The 27,171-nt window shown below is 36.0% G+C and overlaps 1 protein-coding gene across 8 annotated transcripts in view; it reads right to left on the bottom strand.

Annotated features, from left to right (window-relative positions):
• The window catches only part of DZIP3 (DAZ interacting zinc finger protein 3), a 131,584-nt gene that overhangs the window by 30,816 nt on the left and 73,597 nt on the right, over positions 1 to 27,171 (bottom strand). For all 8 annotated transcript variants that reach the window (XM_029214295.1, XM_029214292.1, XM_029214299.1 and 5 more), the window contains exons 18-22: positions 19,054 to 19,079; positions 14,018 to 14,183; positions 12,424 to 12,519; positions 12,147 to 12,274; positions 5,994 to 6,062 (exon numbers count right to left, since the gene is read on the bottom strand). In XM_029214295.1, coding sequence (XP_029070128.1) covers positions 5,994 to 6,062; positions 12,147 to 12,274; positions 12,424 to 12,519; positions 14,018 to 14,183; positions 19,054 to 19,079 — 485 coding nt within the window. The remainder of the gene's footprint in view (positions 1 to 5,993; positions 6,063 to 12,146; positions 12,275 to 12,423; positions 12,520 to 14,017; positions 14,184 to 19,053; positions 19,080 to 27,171) is intronic.

The raw sequence follows: 27,171 nt of genomic DNA, 5'->3' as shown, positions 1-27,171 counted from the left end.
GACAGATCATCCAAAATGAAAATAAATAAGGAAACACAAGCTTTAAATGATACATTAAACAAGATGGACTTAATTGATATTTATAGGACACTCCATCCAAAAACAACAGAATACACATTTTTCTCAAGTGCTCATGGAACATTCTCCAGGATAGATCATATCTTGGGTCACAAATCAAGCCTTGGTAAATTTAAGAAAATTGAAATTGTATCAAGTATCTTTTCTGACCACAACGCCATGAGACTAGATATCAATTACAGGAAAAGATCTGTAAAAAATACAAACACATGGAGGCTAAACAATACACTACTTAATAATGAAGTGATCACTGAAGAAATCAAAGAGGAAATAAAAAAATACCTAGAAACAAATGACAATGGAGACACAACGACCCAAAACCTATGGGATGCAGCAAAAGCAGTTCTAAGGGGGAAGTTTATAGCAATACAAGCCCACCTTAAGAAGCAGGAAACATCTCGAATAAACAACCTAACCTTGCACCTCAAGCAATTAGAGAAAGAAGAACAAAAAAACCCCAAAGCTAGCAGAAGGAAAGAAATCATAAAAATGAGATCAGAAATAAATGAAAAAGAAATGAAGGAAACGATAGCAAAGATCAATAAAACTAAAAGCTGGTTCTTTGAGAAGATAAACAAAATAGATAAACCACTAGCCAGACTCATCAAGAAAAAAAGGGAGAAGACTCAAATCAATAGAATTAGAAATGAAAAAGGAGAAGTAACAACTGACACTGCAGAAATAAAAAAAATCATGAGAGATTACTACAAGCAACTCTATGCCAATAAAATGGACAATCTGGAAGAAATGGACAAATTCTTAGAAATGCACAACCTGCCAAGACTGAATCAGGAAGAAACAGAAAATATGAACAGACCAATTACAAGCACTGAAATTGAAACTGTGATTAAAAATCTTCCAACAAACAAAAGCCCAGGACCAGATGGCTTCACAGGTGAATTCTATCAAACGTTTAGAGAAGAGCTAACACCTATCCTTCTCAAACTCTTCCAAAATATAGCAGAGGGAGGAACACTCCCAAATTCCTTCTACGAGGCCACCATCACCTTGATACCAAAACCAGACAAGGATGTCACAGAGAAAGAAAACTAAAGGCCAATATCACTGATGAACATAGATGCAAAAATCCTCAACAAAATACTAGCAAACAGAATCCAACAGCACATTAAAAGGATCATACACCGTGATCAAGTGGGGTTTATTCCAGGAATGCAAGGATTCTTCAATATACGCAAATCTATCAATGTGATAAACCATATTAACAAATTGAAGGAGAAAAACCATATGATCATCTCAATAGATGCAGAGAAAGCTTTCGACAAAATTCAACACCCATTTATGATAAAAACCCTGCAGAAAGTAGGCATAGAGGGAACTTTCCTCAACATAATAAAGGCCATATATGACAAGCCCACAGCAAACATCATCCTCAATGGTGAAAAACTGAAAGTGTTTCCACTAAGATCAGGAACAAGACAAGGTTGCCCACTCTCACCACTCTTATTCAACATAGTTTTGGATGTTTTAGCCACAGCAATCAGAGAAGAAAAGGAAATAAAAGGAATCCAAATCGGAAAAGAAGAAGTAAAGCTGTCACTGTTTGCAGATGACATGATACTATACATAGAGAATCCTAAAGATGCTACCAGAAAACTACTAGAGCTAATCAATGAATTTGGTAAAGTAGCAGGATACAAAATTAATGCACAGAAATCTCTGGCATTCCTATATATTAATGATGAAAAATCTGAAAGTGAAATCAAGAAAACACTCCCATTTACCATTGCAACAAAAAGAATAAAATATCTAGGAATAAACCTACCTAAGGAGATGAAAGACCTGTATGCAGAAAATTATAAGACACTGATGAAAGAAATTAAAGATGATACAAATAGATGGAGAGATATACCATGTTCTTGGATGGGAAGAATCAACATTGTGAAAATGACTCTACTACCCAAAGCAATCTACAGATTCAATGCAATCTGTATCAAACTACCACTGGCATTTTTCAGACTACTAGAACAAAAAATTTTGCAATTTGTATGGAAACACAAAAGACCCCGAATAGCCAAAGCAATATTGAGAACGAAAAAAGGAGCTGGAGGAATCAGGCTCCCTGACTTCAGACTATACTACAAAGCTACAGTAATCAGGATAGTATGGTACTGGCACAAAAACAGAAAGATAGATCAGTGGAACAGGATAGAAAGCCCAGAGATAAACCCACGCACATATGGACACCTTATCTTTGATAAAGGTGGCAGGAATGTACAGTGGAGAAAGGACAGCCTCTTCAATAAATGCTGCTGGGAAAACTGGACAGGTACATGTAAAAGTATGAGATTAGATCACTCCCTAACACCATACACAAAAATAAGCTCAAAATGGATTAAAGACCTAAATGTAAGGCCAGAAACTATCAAACTCTTAGAGGAAAACACAGGCAGAACACTCTATGACGTAAATCACAGCAAGATCCTTTCTGACCCACCTCCTAGAGTAATGGAAATAAAAACAAAAATAAACAAATGGGACCTAATGAAACTTCAAAGCTTTTGCACAGCAAAGGAAACCATAATCAAGACCAAAAGACAACCCTCAGAATGGGAGAAAATATTTGCAAATGAAGCAACTGACAAAGGATTAATCTCCAAAATTTATAAGCAGCTCATGCAGCTCAATAACACAAAAACAAACAACCCAATCCAAAAATGGGCAGAAGACCTAAATAGACATTTCTCCAAAGAAGATATACAGAATGCCAACAAACACATGAAAGAATGCTCAACATCATTAATCATTAGAGAAATGCAAATCAAAACTACGAGATATCATCTCACACCAGTCAGAATGGCCATCATCAAAAAATCTAGAAACAATAAATGCTGGAGAGGGTGTGGAGAAAAGGGAACACTCTTGCACTGCTGGTGGGAATGTGAATTGGTTCAGCCACTATGGAGAACAGTATGGAGGTTCCTTAAAAAACCAGAAATAGAATTACCATATGACCCAGCAATCCCACTACTGGGCATATACCCTGAGAAAACTGAAATTCAAAAACAGTCATGTACCAAAATGTTCATTGCAGCTCTATTTACAATAGCCCGGAGATGGAAGCAACCTAAGCGCCCATCATCGGATGAATGGATAAAGAAGATGTGGCACATATATACAATGGAATATTACTCAGCCTTAAAAAGAAACGATATTGAGCTATTTGTAATGAGATGGATAGACCTAGAGTCTGTCATACAGAGTGAAGTAAGTCAGAAAGAAAATGACAAATACCGTATGCTAACACATATATATGGAATTTAAGAAAAAAAAATGTCATGAAGAACCTAGGGGTAAGACAGGAATAAAGACGCAGACCTACTGGAGAACGGACTTGAGGATACGGGGAGGGGGAAGGGTGAGCTTTGACAGGGCGAGAGAGAGTCATGGACATATACACACTAACAAACGTAGTAAGGTAGATAGCTAGGGGGAAGCAGCCGCAAGGCACAGGGATATTAGCTCGGTGCTTTGTGACAGCCTGGAGGGGTGGGATAGGGAGAGTGGGAGGGAGGGAGACGCAAGAGGGAAGACATATGGGAACATATGTATATGTATAACTGATTCACTTTGTTATAAAGCAGAAACTAACACACCATTGTAAAGCAATTATACTCCAATAAAGATGTTAAAAAAAAGAGAGAGGAAAAAAATAAAAAAAAAAACCTTGGTTCTGAAATCAAGTTTTCTGAAGATGAATCTGACCTCCACAACTTATTAAATGTGAAACCATGGGCAAGTTACTTCTCTATACCTCAGTTTCCTCACATATAAAAATGGAAAAATTATATTACTTACCTCAAATAGTTGTTGTGAAAATTCATTCAGATAATATACATAAAGCACTTTGTGTTTGGCACACAGTAATTACTAAATAAATGTTAGCTATTATTATTAATAAATTTTACATAAAATAAAGTTTCTACAAGCCTTTTTATGTCCTAACAATAGCAACCACAAAAGTTTTTATTATCCCTGTCATAAAGCTAAGTCACCACATTAAAATATTTTACTGTTTATCTCAGTGCTCACATTCAGTACCTTAGAATGAAAACAATTCCCATAGCTTGAGAAGGAGAGAAGGAGATGATGATAAGGATATTATTTATGAAGGACATTATGGAAAATGGCTACCGATGAGGTTTCTCTTTTTCGTATTCCATTTCAGCTTCCTACACTTGAGCCCCAGAATGCTAGAGCATACAAACCAAATTATGTTTCTAATGAAAGCAATTAATTGGACGTATAACATTTTTGTAATAAGGACTTTCACAAAGGCTTTCCTCAATGTTTTATTATTAGAAACAGCTGGATGCTTGAGTACCTGACAGACGTTGATGAGAAGCCTGATAAGACAATATGTTGTTAATATCAATAAGGCCAGATTATTTTGAGGGAAAAAGTTATAAAATATTCAAGGAGTCAACAAAAAGGAATTACGATGCCACTGAATACTGTGAAAAACTTGCCTACGAGAGAAAAAATAGATAAATTGGACTTCATCAAAATCAACTGTGCTTCTAAGGACATGATCAAGGAAGTGAAAAGACAATCCACAGAATGGAAGAATATATTCGAAAATCATGTATCTGACAAGGAACTTGTATCCAGAATATACAAAAAACTCTTAAAGCTCAATAGTTAAAAGAGAAACAACCCAATATTAAAAATAGTCAAAGGAAGTAAATGGACATTTCTCCAAGTAGATACACAAATAGCCAATAAGCACATGAAAAGATACTCAACATAATTATTAGGAAAATGCAAATCAAAACCAAAAAGACATACCACTTTACAAACACTACAATGGGTGAACTAAAGACAGATAAAATAATAAGTCTTGGTGAGAACGTGGATAACTGGAACACTCATCCATTCCTGCTGGGATTATAAAATGGTGCAGTCACTTGGAAAACAGTTTGGCAGTTCCTCCAAAAGTTAAACAGAGTTTACTGCATGTCTCAGCAATTCTACTCTTAGGTATATACCCAAGAGAATTGAAAACATATGTCCACACAAAAATTTGTAGACAAATGTTCATACCAGCTTTATTCATAACAGCCAAAAACTGGACACAAACCAAATGTCCATCAACTGATGAAAAGGTAAGCAAAGTGTGGTATATCCATACAATGGAATATTATTTGTCCATAAAAAGGAATGAGTACTGATACATGCTAAAACACGATGAACCTTGAAAACATTATGTTAAGTGAAAGAAGTTAGTCAAAAGAGGCCACATATTATTATATGATTCCTTTTATATGACATGTCCAGAATAAGTAAATCCACAGAGACAAAAAAATAGACTAGTGGTTCCCAGAAGCTGGGGGACAAGAGAATGGGGAGTGACTTCTAATGGACCCAGGGTTTCTTTTTAGGGTGAGAAAAATGTTCTGGAATTAGATAGTGATGATGGTTGTACACCTCTGTACATATACTACAAACCAAGGAATAGTATGCTTTAACAGGGTGAATTTTATTCTATGTGAATTAGATCTCAAAACAGCTATTATAAAAAATATGTAAATCAGAACAAGACTTACCCAGTTTCATGAATCAGTCACACCTAGTAGTATTGATTACAGTAAAGAAAAAAGAATTCATAAGCCCTAGTTCCTGACAGTAGTTTGTTGTGGCACCACAACTTTGCTGATTTAATCACTCTCAGCAGTTTCCCAGGGCCAGAGGCAAGGTGAACATTCCTCCCTATTTGCCTAGGACATTTCCAGCTTTTATCTGTTGTCCCAGCGTAATTATTAATACTGCTCAGTATCATGCTCAAAAGTGCCCTAGTTTGGATGACAAGTTATATGGCTACCTTAGCCAGAATATGCTGAGTGGAATCCACAGTTTCAGAGAGGGTGCACTCAACCAAAGCAACAGCTGTTTGTTACCTTTTCATAGAAAGTTGCTCTTTAAGGTTCTTGATTTCATTATCTTTAGCATGGCTCTGACGCTGCAATCTAAGAAAAGAGGAAAGAACGCCATAAAATGTTAGAAATTATTTATCATTAACAGTCAGAACAACCCTACTTGTAGCTGAGGAGAGAGACTAAGTATGTCCATTTTGGGCCATAAATCTTGAGCCTGAAAATAACTGGACTCCTCTACCTTATTCTTCTAAGATTTATCTTTCTTATGTCTGATGTCCGATTTACTGACTTTACAAAGACAGAACTAAGTTCTAACCCTGAAAATTAGAAAGCCAAACTGAAGAGTTATATCGTATCCCCAGCTCAATGACTCAGAAAAATGACTTTAGCTCTTTGTTCTTTAGTTTACTCACTAGAAAACAGAGATGGCATCTTGTGATGTTCTAGGCCTATGGTGGGATTGAGAACTTCAAATTCCTTAAAGAGATAGTATATCAAGTCATGCAAACTATTAAAGACTTAAATTCTGAAAGAAATCAGATCTTAAATACAGAAGCAATGAGGCTGTGTACAAATAAGAATTTTAATTAAAACTATACATTACGGGGCTTCCCTGGTGGCGCAGTGGTTGAGAATCTGCCTGCCAATGCAGGGGACACAGGTTCAAGCCCTGGTCTGGGAAGATCCCAGATGCCGTGGAGCAACTAGGCCCATGAGCCACAACTACTGAGCCTGTGTGTCTGGAGCCTGTGCTCTGCAACAAGAGAGGCCGCGACAGTGAGTGGCCCCCGCTCGCCACAAGTAGAGAAAGCCCTCGCACAGAAACGAAGACACAACACACCCAAAAATAAATAAATAAATTTATTTTAAAAAACCCCAAAAACTATAAATTATAACAGGGGAGTCACTCACATGACCTAATCAACAGAAGATTGGGTAAAAATTTTGTATACATCAGAAAACATAACCCATGATTAGCTTAATAACCGACATGCCAAAAACTATTAAAAGAAATGCAAAGTAATACTTTTGGGGTTGACATATATTCACATACCATTTTTGATGTTCCTCCCTTGTGCTGCATTTTTCTTTACCACCTGTTAATCTGCTTCAATATGAAGAGAGTTATAGCAAAAGCACATTTCTCTTTAAGTTTCTGATACGTTCAGACACTTGGGATACATACGAGTTTTGGTTTATATAAACTATGGAATGATAAAGACTTAAAAGAGTGACGTTACATGTTGGCTGGATTGCTCACCACTAGATTTCAGAGACCACCTACTTACATTTAAGCTTCTTGGAAGCTGTAGAGACTTACAATGAATGTTGTATTGGACTGATAAATGCAAAGAAAAGAAAACAGGTCTCTTTAGATACAAAAGAGATCATGTTCTTGAGTAAAGAATAAGAAATACAAGCTTTGTTTCTGTATACTCTACAGGAGTATGTAGAGAGAATTGCAAAGTAAGTTGTAAGATTTCTAAGACTGACATCTTTCTTTCCCATGTATACTGCCATTACTTCATTATTTTACCCAGCTCTAGTTTAGAGTGGGCGATAAGAACTGACAAAGCTGATTGGGAATTCAGAAGACCTGGATTCTTAAGTAACAGAGGATAAGGTAGGCATAGTTCCTATCATCCTGCTCATACATGAACCAGCTATATATGTTCAGGTAGTCATAACTAGTTAGTCCTATTTTTCTCAGGAAAACCATGACAGGGTGGGATTAGATTTTGTTCTCTAAAATATCTAAAGTTCTCAAGCTTACTCTGGCTGGCTATGAAGTTTACTATATGAATTTTATGGACAGCAGTTTCTTAACATTTATTAAGTATTGTAATTTGTGCAAAATATGTCATTTTTGTATGTCTTCTTTATTAACACTGCAATTATCATCAACATATTGACCAAACATTTACTGTAGTATTGGCATTGAATTAGGCCAAAGAAAAAAGATGTTTTTGCTTCCAAATAAACAAGATGTTCTAAGCTGAAAGAAATCAACATTTTACAATGAAAGAATATTTATATTTTTGTCACATGCTCTTGGGACATGACCAGGTGAATTAAACAAAGAAAGGCTCAAAAGCTTATATGAGAATACACGCAACATTCATGCTTTCCTCTCTGGTCTGAATGCCCTCTGTCTTTTCTCCCATCTTACCCTATGTATTACCTAGCTTAGGTAAAACACTATGTCTTCAATGAAGTTCTTCCTTATCTCAACATCAAAAGTACTCTTTTTACCCCACAATATCCCTATTAAATACAGCTCCATTTGACATTTATATGCACTTTTTCAAAAAGTTAAGCTTTTCAGATAAACATAGATTCACATGCAGGTGTAAGAAATGATACAGACAGATCCCATGTACCCTTTATCCACATTCCCCCAATGCAACATCTTGCAAAACGACAGTATAATAACCCAGGATGTTGTCAGTGATACAGTTAAAGATAGCGAACAATTTTATCACCACAAGGACGCCTTATTTTGCCCTTTTATAGCCACAGCCACTTCCCTCCCTCTTCCATCTCCTCCTTAAAACCTTGGGACCACTAATCTAATCTATTTTTCATTTTTAGCACTTTGTCATTTTTGAACTATTTGAAATTTTTGTCATTTCAAGAATGTTACAGAAATGGAATAATATAGAATATAAGCTTTGGGGATTGGGTTTTTTCACTCAGCACAATTCTCTGATGTCGGCACGGTCTGTAGTGATATCACCATTTCATTCCTGAGGGTGGTAACTTGTGTCTTCTCTTTTTTTATCAGGTTTGCTAGAGGTTTGTCAGTTGCATGGATATTTTCAAAGAAACCAGCTCTTTGTTTCATGGATTTTCTCTACTGCTTTTTGTTTCCAATTTCAATATTTCCAATCTTTATTATTTCCATCCTTCTGCTTGTTTTGGGTCATTCTGCTTTTCTTCTTCTGGGTTCTTGAGGTGGGAGCTTGTATTGTATTATACATTTGAGACTTCTCCCCTTTTCTAATGCGCACATTTAGTGCTATAAATCTCAGAACTGCTTTAGCTGTGTCCCACAAACTTTGACATATTGTATTTTCATGTTAATTCAATTCAACATATTTTTATTTCCCTTGAGACCTCTTCTTTGACTCATGAATTAATTAGAAGTATATTCTGTAGTCTCCAGGTGTTTGCACATTTTCCTGTTATATTTCTGTTAGTGATTTCTAGTTTGTTTCCACTGTGATCTGAGACATGCTTTTCATGATTTCAATTCTTTTAAATTTGCTGAGGTTTGTTTTATGGCCCAGAATATGGTTTATCTTGGTATATTTCCTGTGGGTACTTGAAAGCATATGTATTCTGTTATTGTCTGGTGAAGTGTTCTATAAATATCAATCAGATCCTGTTGCTTGATGGTGTTGTAGAGGTCTTCTATTTCTTCTTTCCGTTCTGTCTGTTTTGCTTCATATATTTTGAGGCTCTGTTGTTTGCTGTGTACACCTTTAGGCTCTTATGTCTTCCCAGTGGACTGATCCTTTTATCATTATGTAATGTCCCTCTTTGTCTCCAGCTTTCTTTGCTCTGAAGTCCATTTTATCTGATATTAATATAGCCACTCCTTATTTTTTGATTAATGCTTACATGGTATATATTTTACCATCCTTTTATTTTCAACCTACTTATGTTGTTGAAACTGAAATGCATTTCCTAAAAACAGCATATTGTTGGATCACACTTCTTTTTGTTTTGTTTTTAAAATTTATTCTTCCAGTCTCTGTCTTTTAATTGATATATTTAGACCATTTATACTTAAGGTAATTATTGATATGTTAGGGCTTAAGTCTGCCATTTTATTATTTGTTTTCTGTTTGTTTCCTCTGTTTCTCTTTTCTTACTTTCTTGTGGGTTACCTGAACATGTTTTAGGATTCCATCTTAGTTTATTTATAGTGTTTTTGAGTATATCTCTTTATGCAGCTTTCTTAGTGGTTGCACTAGGTATTACAATATGCATGCATAGTCTACTGGTATTGATCTTTTCTTACTTCAAGTGAAGTGTAGAAGGGCTGACTCACACTGCTTTGCTGCTGTACAGTAGAGAGAGGCAGGAGCTCCCTGTTGGGTGCCTCTGGCACCAGCTGGGGAAAGCAGGGGAAATGGAGTACCACCTGGCCCCAGGGTGGAGATTCAGCTCCCCATGAGAGTAGGAATAAAACCTAGTATTGACTAGTCCCACCTTGGATCACTTTGTTAAGTCTTGTTGATGCTAGGTAGAGGTAGAGGCTTAGCTCGCAGCTGGACCATATTGATGCTATCCTGGCAGAGAAACTGGAGCACCCCTTGCTTCCACTTGGTGAGGAATGGAAGATTAGCTACCTGCTCAGTATTGCTACCCCAGCAAGGGAATCTGATTTCTGCCATCTTTTGTCAGAGTGCAGTACCTGTGTCCAAGGGGTGGTGTGGGTCTAGTAGTGTTTGGCTGGACTAGGTGGGTAGTGCCAAAAAGGTTTCATGTTATTATATCTTCCTTTCCCTGATCCTCTGGCTAAAGGGAACAGACTTTTCTTGTCACTTTAGTGGCCCCCTACCCTGTGCTTACTGACAGTTGCATGTTGGAGGTTTCTGCAGTGCCCTGTCTAGGATACATGGGAGGCAATTTTTAAAAAATCACTGTCACATCATTCTTTCAAGTTCCAAGGTTTCTAGACAGTCTGCTTCCTTCTACCTTTCAGAGTCTTCCCATGTTTGTTGTGCTCTATCCAGGGTGTTTAAGTTGTAAGAAGGAAGACTTGCAAGTAACAGAGCTACTACATTTTGGTGGAACTGGAGGTCCCTCTGTTATATGTAATTTTAATCCTCTCATATTAATCTATACTTTCCACTAGCTCACAGTTAATGTCTGATATGTCTTGGTATCCTTTACATGTGCCTTACATAATTCTTCGCATACTGTGGGAACTTGATAAAAGTTTGGTGAATGTTCAGCACTGAATGTTCCTTGTGTGAAGACATATGCATTCCCTAAAGTGGTCTGTTTGTAGTCTCAAGCATACAAGGGAGTCTGGGTAAGGTATTAGAGTTGAAGAGAGATATCTCAGATAGCAAAGGAGAGAGACAGGTCATCTGCATGGATGGCATTACTTTTCTGGTCTCTGATACTATATAACATATTTATGGATTGGTCATTGTCTTTCAGGCTAAAAGACAAAATTTTGAATCCTGAAGTGTGGGTTCTTAAGTGATTTCAGTCAGTTTAATTTGTCCAAGCTATTTTAGGTCCACAAAACTGAAAGTGTTTGCAACTGATACCATGTTGCCAGAGCTATGGCATCCTGTTCTTCCTAAAAACCTGTTCAGGTTGGATGAAATGTTATGTGGGAGAAAATTTAAGACCCAAATCTCTGCCTAATATTTCTCCAATTTAACTATTGACATCTTGGACTCCTTAAACTAAGATATTCCCTAGAATCTGTCTATTTCCCCTATTAGCAGTCTAGGAACTGCAGTGGATTTCAAATCAGAATCATGGATGACTAGTATTTTGTGGTATTACTGTTTATTAAAATAATGTGTCACAATTTATATTACTATTTCACTTCAAAATGGTTCGAGACAGTCGTTAGTATAAACAGAATGGAGCAGGATACTCATTTTCCCTTATTAAATCAGAATTTTTAGTCTCAGGCATTTTTAATACTTGAGGTTGTATGAGAAATGAGATTGATGGGGTGAAAAGATTCTCCGGGAATTTGATTTGTTTCCAATCTCTTGCGTTTAGAACACAAATACTCTCAGAAACCAACATTAAAAGGTATGAAAGTGAGTCAGTAATGTCTTTGAGGAATGTACTTACCATATGCTATAAAGAAACAGCCAATCATTAGTCACATTTTTACAAATTAGAGTCATGACCTGAAAGCTAATTATCATTCTCATGTAATTCTATTATCTTCACACTTATTCAGCCAATACATGAAAAGCTTGATATTTAGAGTGAGCAGTTGCTTATTTCTCAATCCAGCTGGTAAGGCAAAATATAGTGGGTTTTTAAGCAATTGCAGCCCTGTGGTTGGCAGTTCCTAATGTGCAGTCACAATGCCACCTAGTGGCTACATAGGGATTATCTTTTAAAGGATACTGTTCATTATGGAGCAAACCCAGAATTTTCTTCTATCAACAGATTTGCACTTACTTGGACACCTTATTGATTCCGAAAGCCACTTGTTGGTTAAGAGATGAGATGATTTTATCTTTCTTTTTAATCTGCATTTGGTTTTCTTGCCACCGAAAAGTCACTGTTTTCAATTGTCTTTTGAAATCCTGATCAATGAAAAATATTATTTCAGTTAATTCTGTTCAAGCCACCAGAAATTTAAAGAAAAAACTGGGCTCTTTAAAAATATATACCATTAAATTGAACATTTGAAGTACCTCTAACTTGTCTCAGATATAATGGCAAAAATACTTACTTCACACTGATAGTGCAATTTACAAAACTGCCGTTGTCGAGCAAGCTTTTGCTTCTCAGTTTCTCCATATTCTGTAGTTACCTTGTTGGTTGAGCCCTATTGAGCAAATGGAATATTCATGCTTTATTTTCCTCTTTAAAAAAGCACTAATATTATAGAAATTTAAATGAAAAACACTACTATTATTGTTATTTAAAGGGGATTTAAGTTGCTGTCTAACTCATACTCATGCATTATAGGTTTCAATGCAAATACCACTTCTCTGATTAATTTAAATAAACCTACCTCTCTCCAATTACAGCATTCACTAAACAATACCATAGTTACTTGTCTACTGCTGCTACTACTGAATAATGTTATCTGTATGCTTACCATTTTTAAAGCATTTTTTGTAATGCTTTTATTGTCATAAGAACCATATGAGGTAGGCACTCACTACTACTTTAGAGATGATAAAACTGAGTAACTTGCCCAAGGTCACAGAGTAAGTGAAGGAGCCAGAATTCTAAACTCAGGCAATCTTAACTGCTAAACTACTTAATTATTACCTTAGTAATTATCACCTTAGGTTAATGTTCAACTTCTCCACTGGATTATAAACACTGTGATCACAGGGACCATGTCTTAGCATAGCTCTTGACACAAAGTAAGTGCTAAGTGTTTTTTGAATAAATGAATGAATAAACATTTTTCAAAAGCTGTGTGACATTTTCATTCTATTTTTTGAGTTCTTATAGCTGTTGGATGAAAACCAAAGGCCCCACATTTAAACTTTAGTGTGACATCCAAAGCTTAGAATATGTCACTTCAGTTAAAATATATGTATATATTTTAATTAGAAAGGAGACAAAAAGGCATGACAATGATACTAATGTACTATCAGCCAGGAAATTGTTTGTACTAACTGTATCCTTAGATATCAACATTACTATATATTATATATTATTATACTTAAACCATGGAACAGGATATCATATATTACCTCAGTACAGAATTCTCATGGGTAGGTTAAGCAAGTGATTTTTTTTTTTAAAAAAAAGCTTTCTATATGTTTTGTCTCATTAAATGCTCTACTGAGCACTAAAATCATGTTCATATGCACCTTCATATATAAGTATGTCATTCCCAGCACTGACTACCACCAGGAAAGGAACCAAAAAATTGTTGTTTGTTAATATTTTTTATAGATATTTCATGGTAACAAAAAGGTTTAACTTTTTGAAAAATGAAAGTAGATTTGTTTTATAAAACTATTTTTCTCATGAAATTTAATCCAATGGGATTATGCCAGGGTATTTTTTTCTTCCTTGTGGTATTTGAAAACTCTTTATAAGGAATGCATTTGTAATCAACTCTGCCCAATACTTAAAACCAGGAAATGGTCTGAGGACTAAAGTGAAAAGTTTCCAGTTCCTAGGGTTCTTTTTTATGTCAGCTATCCCTCTGTCCCTCCTTTCCTGTTTTTTCTTTTTCCTCAGAAATACAACATAAATCACTAGGTTAACATGCTGTTCAAAGAGTCATGGGGAAAAAATGGTTAACAATTGTTCTGGAAGAAGGAAGGCAGGGCTGTATCCTCTCAAATCAGGCTTACCTGCTCTATCATGTCCAGAATATGCAGTTCATCCAGGCTATAGAACTTGTCTTCAGTTGCAGAATCTTCTTGAACATCACTTGCATCATCTTTCATAAATCCACTGATTGAGTATAGATTTGCTTGTTCCTTCTTCAATTGCTCTTCCTTACCTATCATATTTGGACTATAGTGGTGACATAATCAATGTGATCTTTTATAATTGTATAGTGCTTTTCATATAAGCCATTATTTCCCAAATTAATATTGTACTGGTCTCATGAGATGCTCAGATCAGAAGGGCTCATAGTCAAAGTTTGGAGAGCGGTCATACTGTGTATTTCTTTTGAAGATTTTAGCATATTTCAGATAGCACTCAACTGAGGTACCTATTCTGTTCATAGTAGTGTTTTTAAGAACTATCAGAATATGGAGTTCACTTTTCAAATTATAACTATTAACATCAGTTACTTTGAGAAACAATACTTTGGGAAATATTGACAAGCATGTCTACATCTGCTATATTATTTAATCATCACATCATTCTTGACAAGTAGGTTGGTTTAATCAACTTCAGTGCTTAGGTCCCATGTACATTTAAATAAAGGGCTGCAAACAGCAATATAAAGTAGATTAAAATGGAGGTTTCTTTTGTAACAGGACTTTAAAAAAACTGTAGTGATAATGAATTAAAGTAACTAGGAACCACTGAGAAAACAATGAAAATATTACATGTACAATGACAATTAACTCATTTTTATACCTATGTCTAAAATTTAAATGCATGCTACTATCCTTTCAAGTTGGCCCACTATTTAGTAGCTATGAATTTCCTTCCTAATCTCATTGAACAATAACAAGAAATAGAACTTTTACTTATAGCATGATATGTATTACTTAATTTTATAAGTGAAAGAAAATTATTTTTATTTTATTATTAGAAAGAAAATAGATAACTCCAGGATGCATCAGTACTTATTTTAGGCCACTGAGACCTAGAAAAAAAATGATATCTAACGCTTGTAGAATAACTTGTAAAACACTATAAAACAGTCATTAGGTATCACTGAAGTATTCTAGACTGACTCAAATATTTTGGAAAGTTCAATGAAATAAACTGCTTGTGTAGACCACAGTTCGAAAACCCAATCAGTTTTCCATATTGCTTAAAAAGTTGTTAAAAAATTACATTTTTCTGACACCCCAACACTGTAAAAATATAAATCTGTAGTTTTGAAAAGCTCCAAAAGATTATTCCTAAATTTTTAAAGTATGATAATAGCATTACGATAATATAGAAAAATATTCATCTCTTATTAAAGAGATGCAAACTGAATCACGTAGAGGTAAAATTATATGATGTTTGGGACTGAAAACATTCAAAAAAGAACAAAATGTTAAGGGAAAAATGAAGCAAATATGGAAAAACAGTGATAACTGTCGAATCATGATGATAGGTATACCGACAAATGTAGATATATTATTCTCTTTACTTTTGTGTGTCTTTGAAAATTCTCATTTAAAAACAAAGCTCGCTGCATGATTTGATGATCATCCAGGTTTGGCTCTATGCTGTAAGCCAAAATGAGCAAAATGACTGATAATATTGTTTCATTCTTTAGTAAGTTATTTTTAGGGTATCTAGACATGAAAAAACACACACATGTGAAGGATCATACACCATGATCAAGTGGGATTTATCGCAGGGATGCAAGGATTCTTCAATATAAGCAAATCAATTAATATGATACACCATATTAACAAATTGAAGAAGACAAACCATATGATCATCTCAACAAATGCAGAAAAAGCTTTTGACAAAATTCAACACCCATTTGTGATAAAAACTCTCCAGAGAGTCGGCATAGAGGGCACCTACCTCAACATAATAAAGGCCATATACAACAAACACAGAGCAAACATCATTCTCAATGGTGAAAAACAGAAAGTATTTCCTCTAAGATCAGGAACAAGACAAGGATGTCCACTCTCACACTATTATTCAACATAGTTTTGGAAGTCCTAGGCACGTCAATCAGAGAAGAAAAAGAAATAAAAGGAATACAAATTTGAAAAGAAGTAAAACTGTCACTGTTTGCAGATGGCATGATACTATACATAAAGAATCCTAAAGATGTCACCAGAAAACTACTAGAGCTACTCAATGAATTTGGCAAAGTTGCAGGATACAAAATTTATGCACAGAAATCTCTTACATTCCTATACACTAATGATGAAAAACCTTAAAGAGAAATTAAGGAAACACTCCCATTTACCATTGCAACAAAAAGAATAAAATACCTAGGAATAAACCTACCTAGGGAGACAAAAGACCTGTATGCAGAAAACTATAAGACACTGATGAAAGAAATTAAAGATACCAAGAGATGGAGAGATATACCATGTTCTTGGATTAGAAGAATAAACATTGTGAAAATGACTCTACTACCCAAAGCAATCTACACATTCAGTGCAATCCCTATCAAATTACCAATGGCATTTTTCACAGACCTAGAACAAAACATCTTAAAAGTTGTATGGAGACACAAAAGACCCCGAATAGCCAAAGCAGTCTTGAGGGGAAAAAAACGGAGCTGGAGGAATCAGGCTCCCAAATTTCAGACTATACTACAAAGCTACAGTAATCAAGACAATATGGTACTGGCACAAAAACAGAAATATAGATCAATGGAATAGGATAGAAAGCCCAGAGATAAACCCATGCACCTATGGTCAACTAATCTATGACAAGGGAGGCAAGGATATACAATGGAGAAAAGATAGTCTCCTCAATAAGTGGTGCTGGGAAAACTGGACAGCTACATGTAAAAGAATGAAATTAGATCACTCCCTAACACCATACACAAAAATAAACTCAAAATGGATTACAGACCTAAATGTAAGACAGGACACTATAAAACTCTTAGCGGAAAATGTAGGAAGAACACTCTTTGACATAAATCACAGCAAGATCTTTTTTGATCCACCTCCTAGAGTAATGGAAATAAAACCAAAAATAAACCAATGGGACCTAATGAAACTTAAAAGATTTTGCACAGCAAAGGAAACTACAAACAAGACAAAAAGACAACCCTCAGAATGGGAGAAAATAGTTGCAAACGAATCAACGGACAAAGGATTAATCTCCAAAATATATAAACAGCTCATGCAGCTCAATATTAAAAAAACAAACAACCCAATCCAAAAATGGGCAGAAGACCTAAATAGACATTTCTCCAAAGAAGACATACAGATGGCCAGGAAGCACATGAAAAGCTGCTCAACATCACTAATTATTAGAGAAGTGCAAATCAAAACTACAATGAGGTTATCACCTCACACCAGTTAGAATGGGCATCATCAGAAAATCTACAAACAACAAATGCTGGAGAGGTTGTGGAGAAAAGGGAGACCTCTTGCACTGTTGGTGGGAATGTAAATTGATACAGCCACTATGGAGAACAATATGGAGGTTCCTTAAAAAACCAGAAATAGAATTACCATATGACCCAGCAATCCCACTACTAGGCATACACCCAGATAAAACCATAATTCAAAAAGACACATGCACCCCAATGTTCATTGCAGCACTATTTACAATAGCCAGGATATGGAAGCAACCTAAATGCCCATTGACAGATGAATGAATAAAGAAGATGTGGTACATATATACAATGGAATATTACTTAGCCATAAAAAAGGAACGAAACTGGATCATTTGTAGAGATGTGGATGGACCTAGAGACTGTCATAAAGAGTGAAGTAAGTTAGAAAAACAAATATCATGTATAAACACATATATGTGGAACGTAGAAAAATGGTACAGATGAACCGGTTTGCAGGGCAGAAATTAGACACAGATGCAGAGAACAAATGTATGGACACCAAGGGGGGAAAGTGGTGGGAGGGGTGGTGGGATGAATTGGGAGATTGGGATTGACATAGATACACTAATATGTATAAAATGGATAACTAATAAGCTGCTCTATAGAAAAAAAAAGAAAAAAAAGGCTTCCCTGGTGGCGCAGTGGTTGAGAGTCCGCCTGCTGATTCAGGGGACACGGGTTCGTGCCCCGGTCTAGGAAGATCCCACATGCCGTGGAGTGGCTGGGCCCGTGAGCCATGCCCACTGAGCCTGCGCGTCCAGAGCCTGTGCTCCGCAACGGGAGAGGCCACAACAGTGATAGGCCCGCGTACCGCAAAAACAAACAAACAAACAAAAAAACCTATTGCATTAGTGGCTCAACTTGTTGACAAAGAAAGTGAAAACCCATCTTGGATGATGAACTATTAACTTACCGAGTGGATCATGTCCATTAATCAATGAGAAAATATCAACTAAAATCGATGGCTTTAAAGTTACCAAAATATGTTCTTGTTACCATTTTAAAGTTATCTTAATTATGTCCTCACAGAGAGTTCTCTAAAGTAACTAATTTTCAGTTAACAACTCTTTGGTGGGTATAATGATCTCTTTATGGAATGTCTCCCCCACTTCCTTCCTCTACTACACTGTCATTAATCATATGGTTGTAGAATATAGCTCTCAATGTTCTTTAGACATTAAAAGGTTTCCAGTAAAGGTTCAAAATTCACCGTTAACAACTGGGGTTAAAAAAAACCAAACAAACATCTCAGGTTAATTAAACAAACCAAACCAAACTCTTTTATAAAAGGGGTCACTGGGACAAACAATAACCTGCCTTTAAGGTTAAGTTTAACTTAGTCTATATTTGGCTAACTACAATCTAGACTATATTTTAAAGGATTTTATACTGGAGCCAAATTTAGTCCTTGAAGAAAGCAGTTAGCATTGGATGACTCTTGAGTAGCCATACATTGATAGGAAAATGGCAAGAGATTCTATTCTCCCAAAATAAATGATAATTTAACTTTTTGTCACTTTCAGTTAAAAAAACCTGACAACTTACTAAGACAAAAAAACTGTCTATTCTTCTCTTAGTGAGAACACGTTCTAAAGCAAGGCTGTGTCATTCTGGCAAAGCACACTTTGACAGTACTAAGACAGATTTAAAAATTAATTAACTAATACTTACACTTGCTCTTCTTTAGATTCCTTATTCTGAAAAATAACATCAAGAATTAGTATTATGTATCAGCTATGTTGATACAGCACAGTGATTTAACTGCATTTAGGTCAGCATTTCTCAAGCTTTTTGACCACAACCAAAATAAGAAATATAATTTACATTATAACTCAAATGTACTTACATATATATTTTTATACATAAGCATAAAACTGAAATATAAGTCCCATGAAATAAACCTTACTCATATTATGTGTGTTATGGACTGCATGTTTGTGTGCCTCCAAAATTCTTAGGTTGAAACCCTAACCCCCAGTGTGATGGTAACTGGAGGTATGGCCATTGGGAGGTAATTAGGTTTAGAGGATGTGGAGTCCTCATGATGGGATTAGCACCTTTATGAGAAGAGACCAGAGAGCTAGCTTGCTCGCTCGTGCATGCTTGATCACTTTCTCCAACGTGTGATGATACAATGAAAAGGTAGCTGTCTGCAAATTAAGAAGACAGCCTTCACCAGACACTGAATCTGCTGGCACCTTGATCTTGAATTTCCCAGCCTCCAGAACCGTGAGAAATGTTGTTTTTGCCACCCATTTTATGGTAGTTTGCTATAGCAGCCCGAACTAAGACAATGAGTGATGAACGCTGAAATTTTTTTTATTCATACTAATTCTGTTTCTTTTTTTAAAATGATAGTTGTGACGCACCAAATTGATTTTATAATCTACCACTGAGTCATGAAACACAACTTGAAAATCACTGATTCAGATATTGGAAGTGAATGTTGTGGCAGAGTTTGTATCTATTGCAATATCTTGGGACAGATATTGCAATTGTGTATGTAATTTTCATTTACAGAATCCAATACTAATTACAAGAGTTCTTGAAAGTCTACATGTAAAGAGAAAGCAGATTGATATATTAAGAAGCTTATAGGGAAAAAGTGTTAGGGAGATCAGAATTGGGAGGAAATATTAAACAGCCCTATATTTTATTTTCATTAAAAATAAAACTATAAAGGCAACCTATTAAATAAAGGTAATATCAATGACAGTTAACATACTAAAGAGTATTAATTACTCTTATATATCACCTTTCTATTGAGTATCAATTACTGTCATATAAATTACAGTATTAATTTCTACTACCACCTTGTTTACAAGAAACTTCAGGCCTCTTTCCCCACAGATTCCATGATATACTTACTAATTTGTTTTGTTTTATTGTCTGTATACTAAGAAGATTTTTGCATTTCATTGTCTGTTCAATGTCCAGTGCCAATTTGATTTTACAATTTAGAATTATCAACTCCTGCCTTGGTTCTAGTGTACTTGAATAACAAAGTTGAAAAGACCTTTGATTGTTCATAATGAACATATCTAGTATAATTAAGTATAGGTTCCCCCTCTATCCCAAAGTAGAGCATTCCTTTGGAACCTTTCATAAACTGAAATGGCATAAAGTGAAGAAGCAATTACAGGCATACCTTAGAGGTAATGAAGGTTCGGTTCCAGACAACCCCAATAAGGTGAATATTGCAATAAAGCAAGTCACATGAATTTTTTGGTTTCCCAGTTCATATATGTTTATACTATATTGCAGGCTATTAAGTGTGCAATATAGCCTTATGTCTTAAAAAATGTGTACACCTTAATTTAAAAATACTTTATTGCTAAAAAATTCTAACCGTCATCTAAGCCTTCAGCAAACTGTAGTCTTTTCTTTGGTAGATGGTCTTGCCTTGATGTTGATGGCTGCTGACTAATCAGGGTGATGGTTGCTGAAAGTTGCAATGGCTGTGGCAATTTCTTAAAATACGACAACAGTGAAGTTTGTCGCATTAATTGCCTCTTCCTTTTATGAATGATTTCTCTGTTTGACAGCGTTTTACCCACAGTAGAACTTCTTTCAAAATTGGAGTCAATTCTCTCAAACCCTGCCCCTGCTTTACCAACTAAGTTTCTGTCATATTTTAATCCTTTGTTGTCATTTCAACAGTTGTTACAGCACTGTCACCAGGAGTACATTCCATCTCAAGAAACTACTTTCTTTGCTCATCTATAAGAAGCAGCTCCTTATCCATTAAAGTTTTATCATGAGATTGCAGCAATTCAGTCACATCTTCAGGCTCCACTTCTATTTCCAGTTCTCTTGCTATTTTCACATCTGCAATTTTTCCTCTACTGAAATCTTAAATCCTTCAGTTTCATCCATTAGGGCTGGAATCAACTTCTTCCAAACTCCTGTTAATGTTGATATTTTGACCTCTTCCCATGAATTATGAATATTTTTAATGGCATCTAGAAAGGTGAATTCTTTCCAGAATGTTTTCAATTAACTTTGCCCAAATCCATCAGTGGACTCACTACCTATGGTAACTGCAGCCTCACAAAATGTATTTCTTAAATAATAAGACTAGAAAGTCCAAGTGACTCCTTCATCCACAGGTGGCAGAACAGATGCTGTGTTAGCAGGCATGAAAACAACATTAATCTCACTGTACATTTCCATCAGAGTTCCTCAGGGACCAGGTACATTGTCAATGAGCAGTAATATTTTGAAAGAAATCTTTGTCTTTTATTTTGTTTTATTTTTTTGAATTTATTTTATTTATTTTTTATACAGTAGGTTCTTATTAGTTATCTATTTTATATGTATTAGTGTATATATGTCAATCCCAATCTCCCAATTCATCTCACCACCACCCACTGCCCACGTTCCCCCTTCAGGTGTCCATATGTTTGTTCTCTACATTTGTGTCTCTATTTCTGCCTTGCAAACCGGTTCATCTGCACCACCTTTCTAGATTCCACATATATGCCCTAATATACAAAATTTGTTTTTCTCTTTCTGACTTACTTCACTCTGTATGACACTCTCTAGTTCCATCCACATCTCTACAAATGACCCAACTTTGTTCCTTTTTATGGCTGAGTAATATTCCATTGTATATATGTACCACATCTTCTTTATCCATTCATCTGTCGATGGGCATTCAGGTTGCTTCCATGTCCTGGCTATTGTAAATAGTGCTGCAATGAACACTGAGGTGCATGTGTCTTTCTGAATTATGGTTTTCTCAGGGTATATGCCCAGTGGTGGGATTGCTGGGTTATATGGTAATTCCATTTTTAGTTTTTTAAGGAACCTCCATACTGTTCTCCATAGTGGCTGCATCAATTTACATTCCCACCAACAGTGCAAGAGGTCTCCCTTTTCTCCACACCCTCTCCAGCATTTGTTGTTTGTAGATTTTCTGATGATGCCCATTCTAACTGGTGTGAGATGATACCTCATTGTAGTTTTGATTTGCATTTCTCTAATAACTATTGATGTTGAGCAGCTTTTCATGTGCTTCTTGACCATCTGTAGGTCTTCTTTGGAGAAATGTCTATTTAGGTCCTCTGACCATTTTTGGATTTTTTTTTTTTTAATATTGAGCTATGTGAGCTGTTTATATATTTAAGAGATTAATCCTTTGTCTCTTGATTCATTGGCAAATATTTTCTCCCATTCTGAGGGTTATCCTGTTTATGGTTTCCATTGCTGTGCAAAAGCTAAGTTTTATTAGGTCCCATTTGTTTATTTTAATTTCCATTTCTCTAGGAGGTGGGTCAAAAAGGATCTTGCTGTGATTTATGTCATACAGTGTTCTGCCTAAGTTTTCCTCTAAGAGTTTTATAGTGTCTGGCCTTACATTTAGGTCTTTAATCCATTTTGAGTTTATTTTTGTGTATAGTGTTAGGAAGTGTTCTAATTTCATTCTTTTACAGGTAGCTGTCCAGTTTTCCCAGCACCACTTATTGAAGAGGCTGTCTTTTCTCCATTGTATATTCTTGCCTCCTTTATCAAAGATATGTGTGTGGGTTTATCTCTGGGCTTTCTATCCTGTTCCATTGATCTATATTTCTGTTTTTGTGTCAGTACCATACTGTCTTGATTACTGTAGCTTTGTAGTATAGTCTGAAGTCAGGAAGCCTGATTCCTCCCCCTCCATTTTTCTTTCTTAAGATTGCTTTGGCTATTTGGGGTGTTTTGTGTTTCCATACAAATTTTAAGATTTTTTGTTCTAGTTCTGTGAAAAATGCCACTGGGTGATTGATAGGGAGTGCACTGAATCTGTAGATTGCTTTGGGTAGTATAGTCATTTTCACAATGTTGATTCTTCTAATCCAAGAACATGGTGTATCTCTCCATCTGTTGGTATCATCTTTAATTTCTTTCATCAGTGTCTTATAGTTTTCTGCATACAGGTCTTTTGTCTCCTTAGGTAGGTTTATTCCTAGGTTTTTTATTCTTTTTGTTGCAATGGTAAATGGGAGTGTTTCCTTAATTTCTCTTTCAGATTTTTCATCATTAGCGTATAGGAGTACAAGAGATTTCTGTGCATTAATTTTGTATCCTGCTACTTTACCAAATTCATTGATTAACAGTTTTCTGGTGACATCTTTAGGATTCTGTATGTATAGTATCATGTCATCTGCAAATAGTGACAGCTTTACTTCTTCTTTTCCAATTTGGCTTCCTTTTATTTTTTATCTCCGATTGCTGTGGCTAAAATTTCCAAAACTGTGTTGAATAATACTGGTGAGAGTGGCAACCTTGTCTTGTTCCTGATTTTAGTGGAAATGGTTTCCATTTTTCACCATTGAGAACTGTGGCTATGGGTTGGCTGTGGGTTTGTCATATATGGCCTTTATTATGTTGAGGTAAGTTCCCTCTATGCCTACTTTCTGCAGGGTTTTTATCATAAGTGGATGTTAAATTTTGTCAAAAGCTTTTTCTACATCTCTTGAGATGATCATATGGTTTTTATCCTTCAATTTGTTAATATGGTGTATCACATTGATTGATTTGCGAATATTGAGAATTCTTGCTTTCCTGGGATAAACCCCACTTGATTATGGTGTATGAAACTTTTAATGAGCTGCTGGACTCTGTTTGCTAGTATTTTGTTGAGGATTTTTGTGTCTGTGTTCATCAGTGATATTGGCCTGTAGTTTTCTTTCTTTGTGACATCTTTATCTGGTTTGGTATCAGGGTGATGGTGGCCTCATAGAATGAGTTTGGGAGTGTTCCTCCCTCTGCTATATTTTGGAAGAGTTTGAGAAGGACAGGTGTTAGCTCTTCTCTAAATGTTTGATAGAATTGGCCTGTGAAGCCATCTGGTCCTGGGCTTTTGTTTGTTGGAAGATTTTTAATCACAGTTTCAATTTCAGTGCTTGTGATTGGTCTGTTTATATTTTGTATTTCTTCCTGGTTCAGTCTCGGAAGGTTGTGCTTTTCTAAGAATTTGTCCATTTCTTCCAGGTTGTCCATTTTGGTGGCATATAGTTGCTTTTAGTATTCTCTCATGATGCTTTGTATTTCTGCAGTGTCCATTGTTACTTCTCCTTTTTCATTTCTAATTCTGTTTATTTAAGTCTTCCTTTTTTTCTTGATGATCTAGCTAATGGTTTATCAATTGTGTTTATCTTCTCAAAGAAGCAGCTTTTAGTTTTATTGATCTTTGCTATCATTTCCATCATTTCTTTTTCATTTATTTCTGATATGATCTTTACGAATTCTTTCCTTCTGCTAACTTTGGGATTGTTTGGTTCTTCTTTCTCTAATTGCTTTAGGTGTAAGGTTAGGTTGTTTACTTGAGATTTTTCTTGTTTCTTGAGGTAGAACTGTATTGCTATAAACTTCCCTCTTAGAAGTGCTTTTGCTTTATCCCAGAGGTTTTGGGCCATCGTGTTTTCATTGTCATTTGTTTCTAGGTATTTTTTAATTTCCTCCTTGATTTCTTCAGTGATCTCTTGGTTATTTATTAACGGATTGTTTAGCCTCCATGTGCTTGTGCTTTTCTACGTTTTTCTACCTGTAATTTATTTCTAATCTCATAGTGTTGTGGTCAGAAAAGATGCTTTGATATGATTTCAATTTTCTTAAATTTACCAAGGCTTGATTTGTTACCCAAAATGTGATCTATCCTGGGGTATGTTCATGTGCACTTGTGAAGAAAGCGTAATCTGCTACTTTTGGATGGAATGTCCTATAAATGTCAATTAAATCTATCTGGTCTATTGTATCATTTAAAGCTTGTGTTTCCTTGTTATTTTTCTGTCTGGATGATCTGTCCATTGGTGTGAGGTGTTAAAGTCCCCCACTATTATTGTGTTACTGTCGATTTCCCCTTTTATAGCTGTTAGTATTTGCCTTATGTATTGAGGTGCTCCAATGTTGGGTGCATATATATTTATAATTGTTATATATTCTTCTTGGATTGATCCCTTGATCATTATGTAGTGTCCTTCCTTCTTTGTCTCTTATAACATTCTTTATTTTAAAGTCTATTTTATCTGATTCAAGTATTGCTACTCCAGCTTTCTTTTGATTTCCATTTGCATGGAATATCTTTTTCCATCCCCTCACCTTCAGTCTGTATGTGTCCTAGGTCTGAAGTGGGTCTCTTGTAGACAGCACATATATGGGTCTTGTTTTTATATCCATTCAGCGAGCCTGTGTCTTTTGGTTGGAGCATTTAATCCATTCACGCTTAAGGTAATTATCTATATGCATGTTCCTATTACCACTTTCCTAATTGTTTTGGGTTTGTTTTTGTAGGCCTTTTTCTTCTCTTGTGTCTCCCACTTAGAGAAGTTCCTTTAGCATTTGTTGTAGAGCTGGTTTGGTGGTGCTGAATTCTCTTAGCTTTTGCTTGTCTGTGAAGCTGTTGATTTCCCTGTCAAATCTAAATGAGATCCCTGCTGAACAGAGTAATCTTGGTTGCAGCTTCTTCCCTTTCATCACTTTAAATATATCGTGCCACTCCCTTCTGGCTTGTAGTTTCTGCTGAGAAATCAGCTGTTAACCTTATGGGAGTTCCCTTGTCGTTTTTCCCTTGTTGCCTTTAATAATTTTTCTTTGTCTTTAATTTTTGTCAATCTGATTACTATGTGTCTCAGCATGTTTCTCCTTGGGTTTATCCTGCCTGGGACTCTCTGCGTTTCCTGGACTTGGGTGGCTATTTTGTTTCCCATGTTAGGGAAGTTCTTGACTATAATCTCTTCAAATATTTTCTCAGGTCCTTTCTCTCTCTCTTCTCCTTCTGGGACCCCTATAATGCAAATGTTGATGGGTTTAATGTTGTCCCAGAGGTCTCTTAGGCTGTCTTCATTTCTTTTCATTCATTTTTCTTTATTCTCTTCTGTGGCAGTGAATTCCTCCATTCTGTCTTCTAGGTCACTTATCTGTTCTTCTGCCTCCATTATTCAGCTACTGATTCGTTCTAGTGTATTTTTTTGATTTCAGTTATTATATTGTTCGTGTCTGTTTGTTCTTTAATTCTTCTAGGTATATTTTTGTTAATTCTTGTAGGTCTTTGTTAAACATTTCTTTCATCTTCTCAGTTTTTGCCTCCATTCTTTTTCCAAGTTCCTCAATCATCTTCACTATCATTATTGTGAATTCTTTTTCTGGAAGGTTGCCTATCTCCATTTCATTTAATTGTTTTTCTGGGGTTTTATCTTGTTCCTTCATCTGGTACATAGCCCTCTGCCTTTTCATTTTGTCTGTCTTTCTGTCAATGTGGTTTTTGTTCCACAGGATGCAGGATTGTAGTTCTTCTTGCTTCTGCTGTCTGCCCTCTGGTGGATGTGGCTATCTAAGAGGCTTGTGCAAGCTTCCTGAAGGGAGGGATTTGTGGTGGGTAGAGCTGGGTGTTGCTGTGGTGGGCTGAGCTCAGTAAAACTTTAATCTGCCTGTCTGCTGCTGGGTGGGGCTGAATTCCCTCCCTGTTGGTTGTTTGGCCTGAGGCAACGCAGCACTGGAGGCTACAGGCTCTTTGGTGGGGCTAATGGTGGACTCCAGGAGGGCTCACGCCAAGGAGTACTTTCCAGAACTTCTTCTGCCAGTGTTCTTGTCTCCGTGGTGAGCCACAGCCATCCCCTGCCTCTGCAGGAGTCCCTCCAACAGCAGGTAGGTCTGGTTCAGCCTCCTATGGGGTCACTGCTCCTGCCCCCTGGGTCCTTATGCATACACTACTTTGTGTGTGCCCTCCAAGAGTGGAGTCTCTGTTTCCCCTAGTCCTGTCAAAATCCTGCAGTCAAATCCCGCTAGCCTTCAAAGTCTGATTCTCTGCAA

The sequence above is a fragment of the Monodon monoceros genome, unplaced genomic scaffold (genome assembly GCF_005190385.1).
Source record: "Monodon monoceros isolate NGI ecotype Baffin Bay Population unplaced genomic scaffold, NGI_Narwhal_1 Super_Scaffold_11, whole genome shotgun sequence".
Taxonomy (NCBI): Eukaryota; Metazoa; Chordata; class Mammalia; order Artiodactyla; family Monodontidae; genus Monodon; species Monodon monoceros.
This window is presented reverse-complemented; position numbering and strand designations above follow the sequence as displayed.